The 11,612-nt window shown below is 62.1% G+C and overlaps 5 protein-coding genes across 5 annotated transcripts; 3 read left to right on the top strand and 2 right to left on the bottom strand.

Annotated features, from left to right (window-relative positions):
• Positions 1–370: 370 nt before the first annotated feature.
• Positions 371–1,651, top strand: CMQ_1961 (cdk-activating kinase assembly factor mat1; the record flags this gene model as incomplete). Its single annotated transcript, XM_014314887.1, has 1 exon — positions 371–1,651. One exon carries the CDS (start codon positions 371–373, stop codon positions 1,649–1,651), a length of 1,281 nt encoding a protein of 426 aa, XP_014170362.1.
• Positions 1,652–2,212: 561 nt separating this feature from the next.
• On the bottom strand, positions 2,213–4,354 carry CMQ_2056 (enth domain containing protein; the record flags this gene model as incomplete). The annotated part of the gene is made up of 5 exons (XM_014314982.1): positions 2,213–2,677; positions 3,029–3,567; positions 3,645–3,947; positions 4,002–4,239; positions 4,307–4,354. The coding sequence occupies 5 exons, from the start codon at positions 4,352–4,354 to the stop codon at positions 2,213–2,215; spliced, it is 1,593 nt and encodes a 530-aa protein (XP_014170457.1).
• Positions 4,355–5,802: 1,448 nt separating this feature from the next.
• CMQ_1891 (aspartyl-tRNA synthetase) lies at positions 5,803–8,068 on the top strand (the record flags this gene model as incomplete). The annotated part of the gene is made up of 4 exons (XM_014314817.1): positions 5,803–5,832; positions 5,898–5,958; positions 6,028–7,019; positions 7,097–8,068. The coding sequence occupies 4 exons, from the start codon at positions 5,803–5,805 to the stop codon at positions 8,066–8,068; spliced, it is 2,055 nt and encodes a 684-aa protein (XP_014170292.1).
• A 513-nt stretch (positions 8,069–8,581) lies between these two features.
• CMQ_1860 (transcription elongation factor s 2) lies at positions 8,582–9,782 on the top strand (the record flags this gene model as incomplete). The annotated part of the gene is made up of 3 exons (XM_014314786.1): positions 8,582–8,728; positions 8,860–9,702; positions 9,774–9,782. The coding sequence occupies 3 exons, from the start codon at positions 8,582–8,584 to the stop codon at positions 9,780–9,782; spliced, it is 999 nt and encodes a 332-aa protein (XP_014170261.1).
• Positions 9,783–10,011: 229 nt separating this feature from the next.
• On the bottom strand, positions 10,012–11,499 carry CMQ_1932 (cysteine synthase 2; the record flags this gene model as incomplete). The annotated part of the gene is made up of 1 exon (XM_014314858.1): positions 10,012–11,499. The coding sequence occupies one exon, from the start codon at positions 11,497–11,499 to the stop codon at positions 10,012–10,014; it is 1,488 nt and encodes a 495-aa protein (XP_014170333.1).
• Positions 11,500–11,612: the final 113 nt, after the last annotated feature.

The following is an 11,612-nucleotide window of genomic DNA, read 5'->3' as shown; positions in this document are numbered from 1 at the left end:
TACAAGACTAAATCAACTATGTCTTCCTAGGCGGAACGTATGACTTCCTTATACCTAGAAGGCGGTGTCTGTAGACACGTGACACTCTGTGATTACATGGTAATATCGATTAGGCAGCAGCTTGGTCATGTGGGCGAGCAATCTACAGCCTGGCGCGATCACGTGCCTGACGTAAGCCTAGTACTTGGTCTTCTATGCCTGAGACCAGGGTGAATACTTTCCCAGCCAGCATTGCTCATCACAGAAACACAATCGACCGGCCTACTGTGCGCATGACCGAAGCAACCACGATACAGCAGGATTGACTGCTCAGCGTCTGTGGTCATTCGGGTGTCTGTTGCATCGGCAGGACTGTCTGTCGCCGTTCGCCATGTCGCGAAAACCTTCGAGCCGACCGCATGGCAACACAGCGGTGGTGCCGGCGCCCTTTACGGCGGCCAACTCGGGCACGGCCGGCGTGACGATGGACAGCACGGGCACGACTAACGGGTCGGCCGACGACATCTGTCCGGTGTGCAAGACGATTCGCTACCTGAACAAGGACATGGTCTTTTTGATCAACCCGGAGTGCTACCACCCGATGTGTTCCAACTGCGTCGGCCGTCTGTTTACGGGGCCCAACCAGTGTCCGTATGCGGGCTGCCACAAGACGCTGCGCCGCAAGGACTTCCGGCGGGCCTTCTTTGAGGATCTCGGCGTCGAGCGCGAGGTCGACATCCGTCGCCGCGTCGCCGCCGTCTTCAACCAGACCGAAGACGATTTTGAGTCGCTGGACGCGTACAACGAATATCTGGAAAAGGTCGAGGCCCTGACTATGGATCTGGTGAGTGGTACGCCGGCTGGTCGGCGCACGGCCGAGGCCGAGCTGTCACGCTGGGAGGCCGAACATCGCGCCGAAATCGAGCGGAATCGCCGTCGCGGCGAACGAGCCGACGAGCTGAGCCGGTCTCGGCTGGCTGCCGAGAAGGAAGCTGCTCGGGCCCGTCGTGTCGACGCCCTGCGCCAGGACGAAGAGGACCGCCGCGCCCGCTTGCGTGCTCACGAGGAGGATCTCGACAGCCTCGTGCGTGCGCCCGACGGCGACGGCGGTGCGGCAGCTGGCCGCATCCTTCTCCGACGTCGCGGCCAGAACCAGCGCGACGCCTTGATGGCCTCGGAGGAGCAGACGCTGCGGAATGACGCAAACGAAACGACTAGAAACTCGGGTGCCCTCGTCGGCTCGGCCAGCACGAACACGGCCGCTGCTGCAGCCCCCCCCTCGGGCCTCACCATCCGTGGTCTCAAGGACCGGCGCAAGGCCGCAGCTGCTGCGGCGGCCGCGGCTGAGGGCCCCTACGACCCGTTCGAAGGACTCGATCCGCCGCCGTCGCGCTTCCACGTCCAGGAGACCGAGTACCGCAACCCTTGGCTGCAGGGCGCGCGCGAACACACCAGTCACGTGGTCGGCGGCTACGACGTGCACGAGTACTGCACCCGTGCTCTCTTCGACGCTTTCTCCGGCCTCGCCGTCTTTGTCGCCGATGAGAAGGAGACCCGGCTGCCCGGCGTCGCGGCCGCCGACGTCGCATCCATGGGCGCGTCACTCGCCGCTGCCGACGGCCCATCCGCCTCGTCGCTCGCCATCAAGATGGAGGTTGATGCGGTGTCGTGAGACCGGGTGCGGTTTTACTTTTGCATTGCTATCGGCGTTGGGCTCAACTACAAGGAAATACCGAGTATATTATTTACCTTGGCACACTGCAAAGGTGGCAGAATAAAAATATAAAAAAGGTCAACGGAAAGGACGCGGCCAAAAGGCTCGAGAAGACGGCAGGATATGGGCCGTCCATCAGGGATGCTATGAATTATGTATGTACAGGGTAACCAGGAAGGAGAAGAACGTCATAGATGGCCGAGCTCGGGAAAAATGGAATGGACGGTACTGTAATGAAATGCGAATGAAAATGACAACGCCTCGCTGAGTCCGTCGACGTGCAACGGGATAGATCGGTGGCCCTGTTGCATCTGCTTTTGGCCTTGTGCCTCTCTTCTCGTCTTGCTTGTTGTGTTCTTGTCGTTGTGTCTCCTCTTCTGCTCCTTCTCTTGTCCTGTCTTTCCTCTGACATCTTTCCTCTCCTTGTCCTCTCTTCTCTTTTCTTCTCTCTTTCCTTCTCCCTTCCCTCCCATTCTCTGCCCCGTTCTCTCCCCTCTTCCTCTCCATCTCCCCCCTTACTCACTGCCACTGTCCGCCTGTTGCCGGCCGTGGAAATACCGACACCGTGTCCAGCTGATCCAACAAGTTGCCCGTCGGCTGGTTGTGCTGCCATCCCATCCCCGTCTGCTGGTTCACAAACGCTGCCTGTCGGAACGGGTTCGTCGTGCCCGTCGGCTGTGGTGCCAGCGCGCTGATGCCTCCTGCCGTCGCTGGCCGCTGCTGCTGTCCGTCGCTGCCGGCACCGCCGCCTCCGTTGTTTCGCGCAAATGGGTTTGTGCCCGTCCGCATCGCCACGAGCGGTGCTGCCGCCGGTGCTGCCGCCGCCTGCGGTGAGGCGCGCGCAAACGGATTCGTAGATCCGGTCGTCGCCGCCACCAGCGGACTCGCTGCCACTGCGGACGTGTTGCTGCCCGTCGCCGTCTGGGTCATCATCGACTGCCGGAACGGGTTCGTGTTCGGCTGCTGGCCCGTCGGCATGGCCATCTGCGGCAGCGCCAGCAGGTTCGCCTGCTGCGGCTGGAAGGCCGTCTGCTGCGGCTGCAACAGCTGTGGTTGTGGCTGTGCCGTGAACCCGCCAAAGCCCATGCCCGTAAACGCTGGCTGTTGCGGCTGTGGCTGCTGCTGCTGCTGCTGCTGCATTTGTTGCTGTTGCACTTGTTGCTGTTGCATCTGTTGCTGCTGCGTCTGTTGCTGTTGCATCTGCTGCTGCTGCTGCATTTGCTGCATCTGTTGCATCTGCTGCATCTGCTGCTGCGGCTGGGCGAACCCGACAGCTGCTCCCGTGGCCTGCATCTGGAACGGGTTCGTCGACGCATAGCCCGTCGGCTGGGCCACGAAGCCCGTCGGCTGCTGGAACATGCCCGCTGCCGGCTGTGCCCCCCAAGGCGACGCTCCGGCCATCGGCTGCGGCTGCTGGCTGGCCTGGACCGCCATGGGCGTCTGGTTCTGCTCGATGGAGCCGAAGAAGTCGATCAGGTTCTGGTCGGGCCCCCTCGGCTGCGGCGGCTTCGATCCTGGTGGCGGTGCCAGCTTCGGTACCGACGTTGCCGCATTGTCGGCCTGGCTGGACGCGGCAGCCTTGGAGCCGGATGCCTTGGCGCCGTCACCCGAGCTGCCCTTGGACTTTTTGGTGGCAATCTCGGCGAGGTACTGCCTCCGGTGGACCTCAAAGTCCGGGTCTTTGAGATACTCCTCCAGCTGACGGCCCAGATTCACGGGCGCGTGCTTGAGCTTCGGCACCTCCACGCGCGTCTGGTGCTCGTACTGGCGCGCCACGGTGAGGTATTGCACCACAAAGTCGGTCTGTCGCGTAAAGGTAAGATAGATCTGCATGGCCCGCTCGGCGTCGACCTTGGACATCTCAAAGAAGTGGCCTGCCGCCCCAGTCTTAGCAGTCGCGCATGCCGAGCGAAGGGTTCAGAGGGCGCCCAACAGTGGTGCACACACGTACCTAGGATGTTGATCATCGCCTGGTTGAGCACCTGGAAGAGCGAGAGCAGGTCCAGAACCAGCAGCCGGAAGACAAAGATGGTGATCTCATTGCCCGTGTCGTCGTCCACCATGTCGCACTTGAGGAGCGCCGTCAGCTGGTTCTGCACCGCCTCGGTTTCCCGCAACAGGCCCTTGTCGACCGTCAGCTTCTCCAGGATCGACTCCTTTGCGCGCACCCAGTCGACCTTGGTGTCGCGGTATGCCTTTGCCCGCTCGTTCAGGTACGTCGAGTAGTGCCGTATATTCCGGCCTTGGACCTGACCTGCGGCCGGATGTCAGCTTCTTTCTACCGTCTGTTCGCCCTACCCATGCTTACCGTCCGTTATGGCAGAGGGCACCAACAGGCCTCTGTTCGTGGAAAGATAGGCTAGTGTGATGTCGGGAGAGCCTTCGCGGATCATCAGGTGGATGGTGATCAGACTCTTGAAGACGGTCGTCCACGAAGTTTCCCGCATGCGAAACTGGAGAGCACGGAACACCTCGCCGACGCCAGCCTCGCCCGCATGTGTGGCGATCAGAATGTGCTCAATGTACTTTGTTTTCGGCGGCGCAAGCTGCAGGGAGAGTGCACGGTCAGACAGCTGGCAACGCGGCCATTGAGAAGGGAGCTAAAGGACATACCTTGACCTTGGTAGCGCCCTTGACGGACTTTTCAAACGAGCTCGCCATGGTCGGAAGAGAATGATGAGTGACGTGGGGTATTTGGTGTTGCGACGGCACAGAGCCGGTCTAGATGGACGAGGCCGGATGAGAGACAGCAGGCTGTGGCGAGATGGAAGTGGTGAGGCAAGCTGCAAAGTTCGTGGTCGAAAGACGGTCGTAGGTCGTTCGTTGGTCGTGAAACGAAGCGATGCAGGATCAGTGTTTCAACAGAGGACGGCCGCGGTCGCGGACGGCGCCATCGCAGACGGAGAGATGAAGGAAGTGATGACAGGGGCAGCGGATAGCCTCGGCGCCAGGGATTGTTGGCCGGAGAAGCAGAAGCGGGCGAGTCGAGGAAGGAGGACGGTGCGGTAGCAGTGCAAGGCCGGAGGGGAGAGGCAGACGTCAGACAGGATTGCGTGAGGACGGAGCGCACTCGGGATCGTTGGATGCGGCGGCGCAGACGGGGAAAACACGCAGGAGGACGTTGCAGTTTGGCGTTTTGGCAAAGGGGAGAGAGATTGCGCTGCATTACGATTTACGATCACGGGAGGCTAGCATCCGGACTGGCGTTAGCGGGTTCGCATAGTGCTAATCAGAGCGCTGAGCCGGACATCCACGCCTGTGCATTGACGCATACCGGGACATCTCCAGTGGACAGTCCGCTGTGCGGGGCAGATTGCGCCTGATTGGTTGGCCGAGTTACAGAGCTCAAATTGATAAATTTTCTACTATCTAGCAAAGACAAACAACGACAACAAGCTGAAGGGTATAAGGCTGTGAAACACGGAGAAGAGTGCAAGAGGCAAAAAGCGCAAAAAAATGATTGCAGTGGCAGTGCAGGCAGTGCAAACTAGGGGAACAAGAGGTGGTGAAACGGGGTAATACGAGGCCTGAGAGACCTTGCTCCAGACACTCTTTCTCTTCCTTCAAGATTGGGTCAGATTGCCGTTATCGCGTTCGTAATAAACAAGGTCGGTTGTGCCGAACGCTTATTTCACGCATCCCGGGTCCCTGCCTCCACAGCCGACCGCTTAAGCACCCGAAGGCGAGAGTTGGCTGTGGCGCAGGGGGGATGCATCAAAGGATACACGCTAGCTTTCATCATCTGATCGCGGCAGTTAGCAAGACAGTTGGACATTGGCTGGGCTGTGACAAAGCTTGCTACTCACATTGTTTTGAATTGGAAGGATAATGAGAAAAGAGGGAAAAGAGGAAGAGAGCCGTCTGTGAGAAGATGTTCATATGCTTTTTTTTTTCTGCCACTGCTAGCGCGGTGGGACTCCGGAGCGGAATGTCATTGGCCCGAGTACAATCACAGTGCGAGACCACACTGTATGGCTTTTTCGTGACACCACTTGCTTGAGCTTGTTGAGTCTGGTATACAGTGAGGAATCGACCAGAGGACTCGGTACCGGATGCCATGTTAATAAAGGCTCTTCCATTCAGAGGCGTGCAGGCCGTTGCAGGGCGACATGTTCCACCAGCAGCCCTTCGTGGAGCCTGTCTGTCTTGCCGACTTCGCGATGCAGCAGGGCCGAGAAAGCTGTCGACGACGACGCAACGAAAGCAAAAGGCGACTGGCAGAGCGGCACTGTCGGAGAGCCAATGGGACGAGTATAAGCAGAGCTGTAGGTGACAACGGAGGCAGCTGCGGCCCTGATCCTGCGAGCGAAGACAGGTTTCTGACGCAGCGACAGTTGACTTCCCGCGTGCTTCCAGCGCAGACGAGTTCGAGGTGGGCCGGACGGTGACGGTGCACGGCTTCCTAGGGCGGCGGCGGGACATTTCGGCGCGGGCGAGCTTTGTGGACGTGGTGCGTCCGGGCGAGCCACAGCCGATCCAGCTGCACTCGACGTGGGAGGCGGAGGGCAACAGCGGCGCCGAGACGACGCACGCGCAGCTGCGTGCAGTGCCGCCGTACAGCGCGGTCTGGGCGACGGGCACGGTGGTGTCTGTGCCCGACAGCCAGGGCAAGGCTGGCGAGAAGGTGCTGGTGCGGCTCGCGGCCATACAAGTGCTCAGCCGCTTTCCGCGCGACATTGTGGTGTCCAAGGGCGCCGTCTTTCCAGCAACGGCACGCCACCTGCAGATGCGCTTCTCGGCGGCGCTACAGCGGCGACTGGCCTTCCGCAGCGACGTGGCCGACCGGCTGCGACAGCTGCTGACGGGTGCGGGCTTCCGCGAGTTCGAGACGCCGCTGCTGTTCAAGTCGACGCCTGAGGGCGCGCGCGAGTTCGTGGTGCCGACACGGCGTCGCGGCTGGGCCTATGCCCTGCCCCAGAGCCCGCAGCAGTTCAAGCAGATGCTCATGGCCTCGGGCGTGGCCGCGTCCTACTTTCAGTTCGCCCGCTGCTTCCGCGACGAGGATCTCCGTGCCGATCGTCAGCCCGAGTTCACCCAGCTCGATCTCGAGATGGCCTTTGCCACGGGCGAACACGTCATGCAGACCGTCGAGCAGCTCGTCCGCGACCTCTACTGCCACATCCAGCAGACGTACGTGTTGGCGCCCGCTGGCATCGGCAGCGCGGACGAGAGTGGCCTCGTGCCCACGCCGCATTCCGAGGCCCCTACATCCGGTGACGCCGTTCCCTACGCGACCCTGCCGGACGAACCGTTTCGGCGCATCTCGTACTACGAGGCCATGGCCAAGTACGGGTCGGACAAGCCGGACCTGCGGATACCAGGAGAGGTGGGTGCGGCGAGATGAGAGAAAAGAGAAAAAAAAAAAAAAGAAAGAAAACAAGAGACAACTGCTAACACCAACAGATCCACCAAATCGACCACTTTCTGCCAAAGACCTTTACCAGCATGATTTCTGACCTGGCCGACCCTGTCGTCGAGGCCGTGCGGCTGCGTCTGGACGGCAGCCCGCGCGCGAACCGCGACTTTGTGCGCCGACTATTTGACAGCCTGCCGCCGACCCTGGGCCAGAACCCGGACGGCCAGCCGGCCGTGCTGCTGTTTGATGCGAGCCAGCCACTGAGCGGGCTAGCCGCGCTAGGTCATGAGGCCGCGGCGACGCTAGGGGTCGAACTGGGCGGTCTGGAGGACGGGGACGTGGTCCTGCTGCAGGCACGCCGACGCGAGCCTTTTAGCGGTGGCTCGACCGCGCTGGGCCAGCTGCGCCTCGAGGCGTGGCGGGCGGCCGTGGCGGGCGGTCTGCTTGAGCCGGATCACCGCTTCTGCTTCGCCTGGGTCGTCGGCTTCCCCATGTTTACGCGCGACGTCGACACGGCCTCGGAGCCGGGCCAAGGCGGCCATGCCGGCTTCTCGGCCACGCATCATCCGTTCACGGCGCCGCTCACGACGGCCGACCTCGATCTGCTCGCTACCGATCCGCTTCGAGCCCGCGCTGACCACTACGACCTCGTCGTCAACGGCGTCGAACTCGGCGGTGGCAGCCGTCGCATCCACGTCGCTGCCGTCCAGGAACTCGTTTTGCGCCACGTCCTCCAGATGGACGACGCCGGCGTCGCCCAGTTCGCTCACCTGCTCGCCGCCCTGCGCGCTGGTTGCCCCCCCCATGCTGGAATGGCCCTCGGCTTCGATCGCCTCGTCGCCCTGCTCGCCGGCACGCCGTCCGTCCGCGACGTCATCGCCTTCCCAAAGAGTATGAAGGGCGAGGACCTCGCCGTGCGCAGCCCCACCCGACTGACTGCTGCCCAGCTCGAGACGTACCATCTGGCGGTGCGGCCGGCCGCAGACAAGGGAAAGGACGCAGAAAAGGGTGCAGAATAGACTCACTTTGTACTTTGTACATCCAGAAATACACCGCTACTAAAAAGGATGACTAAGCACAAGGCTGGCAAGGCTGTATACAGTTCAGAGACACAGTGTGCGACATACACCACACGGTCGCTAACCTCAATTTTCCGGTGGAGTATTAACGCAAGATCCCCAAACGGCGTCGACGCCAACCGAAGGACGAGCTGCCCGCGTTGCTGTCGTTTCTTTTGGACCTCTGCACCAGTGTCTGCCCCGGATCTCGCTTTTCTCTCTCCTGCCTCTCCCCACCATACGCTTGCTGCAGAGCTCGGCCTGTCATCATCCGCCACCCGGCCTCCCGTCCGTTCTTCCACGTGGTCCTCCTCCTTTCCTTTTGTTCGGGCAGACGTCCCCATCGAACGATCAGCTCGCACGCTCCCAGCCTGGTTTTGCGCAAACCCTGCCCGGCTGCATCTCGACGATCGCGCGGTCTAGCGCTGCCCTCCCTCTCCCATCACATCAGGCTCATCGCTCGCCACTTCCGCCATGGCCGACCGAAGCGTTGAGCGCGAGCTCACGTCGCGCGTCAAGGCGCTGAACAAGGCGATTGCGTCCAACGAGCCGGCGCACAGCATCCTGGCCATCATGGAGACGCTGAAGAAGGCGGTGGCCCCGACGGAGGATGTGCTGCGGGTGGGTGTTTTCTTGGGGGCATATGTTCTTTTTGTTCTTTTCTCGTTCTTTTTTCTTTTCTTTTCTTTGTTTTCTTTTCTTTGTTTTCTTTTTCGTTTCTCTTTTCTTCGTCCTCCTACTAACTTCCCCAGTCAACTCGTGCCGGCCATACGGTCGGCAAGCTGCGGGCACACGCCAACCACGAGGTCAAGTCGATGGCCACGGAGATCGTGACCAAGTGGAAGAAGGCGGTGGAGCTGGAGAAGAAGCGATCGGGCGGCGCTGCGGCGAGCAAGCGGGCCTCGCCGGCCAACCACAGCAGCAGCACGGGGACGCCGCAGCGCAGGGGCACGACGTCGCCAGGACCGGCCGGACCAGACGCGCGAGCCGAAGCCAAGTCGACGGCAGCAGCTCCGGCTGTGGCGGCGTCATCCGGCACAGCGACAGCCTCGTTCCAGGGCGATCCCGACAAGCGCAAGTTTGAGACGGACGGCGTGGACGTCAACCGGACGGGCGTGCAGAGCCGCGACAACTGCATCGGGCTGCTGTACAACGGGCTCGCGTTCCGGTCGACAGAGCTGCCGGAGCGGGTGCTGGCCAAGGCGATCGAGGTCGAGAAGGCGGCCTTTGTGGTGTACAAGGGCGAGACGGCCGAGTATCGGGCCAAGCTGCGGTCGCTCTTCCAGAACCTCAAGAACCGGTCGAACCCGGCGCTGGGACGACGCGTGGTCGCGGGCGAGATCGCGGCTGACGCCTTTGTCGTCATGTCGTCGGACGAGCTCAAGTCGGCCCACCTGAAGCAGCTCGAGAGCGACCTCCAGAAGGAAAACATGAAGAAGGCCCAGGTGCCGATGACGGAAAAGTCCATCAGCGACGCCCTGACCTGCGGCAAGTGCAAGCAGCGCAAGGTCAGCTACACGCAGGCGCAGACGCGCAGCGCCGACGAGCCCATGACGACCTTTTGCGAGTGCACCGTGTGCGGCCACCGATGGAAGGTGAGTTGGACTTGGCTTGGTGGTGTGGATAGCTGGTGTCCCGTGACCGGAAGACTGACAAGCGTGCCTAGTTCTCGTGAGCAGCCGTGCAGGACGGAAACGGGTGGACCTTACAGCGGGATATGGACCTGCTTTGCTTTTGTTTCTTGTCTCGTCCCTTGCCTTCTTTGCTCTTCCTCTTCCTTCCTTCCTCTTCTCGGTCTTCATTCCCGGTTCCCCCCTTTTTGTCCCCGCCCAGGGACGTGTAAAGAGTTACGGTGCAGGTTGTTTAGTGTACAGACGCAACACGTTAATTGCAGGTGTGCATGTTTACTTCTGGCTTCGCGGCGCGAGTCCGAGGATGGTCAAGAGGTCCTTGCCTGCAGCCTTTTCTGTCCCTTCCCCCTCCGCCTCCCTCATCTCGTCAATGACGTTGTAGAACTTGCTGAGATGGCGTTGTCCCGAGTCGCACAGCAGCGTGACGACGCGGCTTCCGGGCGGCAGGGTCAGGGCGACAGCCACGGCGGCCACGCAGTTGACGGCCGTCGAGCTGCCGGCAAAGATGCCGTCGTGCTCGACGAGCCAGCGGGCCATGTGGCAAGCCTGTGTGTCGGACACGGCGACGGCGTCGTCGATGAGGTGGAGGCCGGCCTCGAGCGTAGCCGTCATGCGGTTCATGCCGATGCCCTCAACGATGCTGTCGACCTGCGACCGGCGCCGGGTGCCTTCTTTTTCCGTAGCCGCGTACAGGACGCCGTTGCGGACGAGATTGACGAGCCCGGAGCCCTGCGGGTCGGCCGCGACGATGCGCCAGTCTCCAAGTCCGGCATCCTCCTTGAGGAACCGGGCCACGCCCGTGAGCGTGCCGGCCGTTCCGGCGCCACAGACAAAGGCAGACTGTCTGGAGCTGCCGTTCCGACTGGCGACTTGCTGCACAATCTCCGGTCCGGTCGTCCGTCGGTGGGCCTCCGCGTTTGCCGGCGTCTCAAACTGGTCCGAGAAGAAGCCGTGGCTGCCGTCGGTGTGTGTCTGGCTGTGTTCGGCGGCCGCCCGGCGCGCCCGGTTGACAAAGTGCCCCGGGTCGACGATGGGGGCCACGGGCACGCGCTCGACCACGGCACCCATCTCGCGCAGCAGCCGCGACTTTTCAACGCCCTGGTCGTCCGGCATGAAGATGTGGGCGCCGTAGCCGAGAGCGCGGGCCAGCGTCGCGATCGAGATGCCCGTGCTGCCGCTCGTGCCCTCGTAGATCGTGTCGCCGCGCCCCGGCACCAGCAGCCCGTCCGCCTCGGCCGTGCGGATCATGCTGAGTGCCACCCGGTCCTTGGGACTGCCGCCTGGATTCAGCAGCTCCGCCTTGGCCAGCACCTCGCAGCCCGTCGCCGCACAGAGGCTGCCGATCCGTACCAGCGGCGTGTCACCAATGCAATCGGCCAGCCCCGCTGCAATGCCGTGGCTGCGGCTGTGGCCTGCTGCTGGCCTCGTCCTGCTTAGCAGCCGGCTGTCCAGCAGCCGGCTTTCGTCCAGCAGAGACCAGCCATCCTCACCCTCGCCCTCGCCCTCTGGCTCCACCTCCGACTCGTGGTCCTCCAGACGCACGCCCACGCTGTCGCCTCTTCGCCGTGCCTCCTCTCGCGATGCAATCGTGTCCGCTCGCCGGATCGCTCGTCGCAGCTGGTTCTGCTTCCGCCTGTCTTCGTACAGCCGCTCCAGGTCCGGATACACGTCCTTGAGGCCCAGCGTCACCAGCACGCCCGTCGCAAACGCCACCGTCAAGGCGGCCGCACCATAGGCCTTGGGGTGGTCTTGCAGTGACATTGTGTGCCTCTCTCACGAGAAAACAGAAAATTCTCGCTTTAGCTGATGACGTTAGCAGTCTCGTTGGCGACTGCCGTTCTTTGTCGCCGGCTCCTGCCGCTTTGGTCGGTGCC

This window comes from Grosmannia clavigera (genome assembly GCF_000143105.1).
Source record: "Grosmannia clavigera kw1407 unplaced genomic scaffold GCSC_168, whole genome shotgun sequence".
NCBI classification, from domain to species: Eukaryota; Fungi; Ascomycota; class Sordariomycetes; order Ophiostomatales; family Ophiostomataceae; genus Leptographium; species Leptographium clavigerum.
Note: the sequence above shows the minus strand (reverse complement) of the source record. Positions and strands in the feature narration are given on the sequence as shown.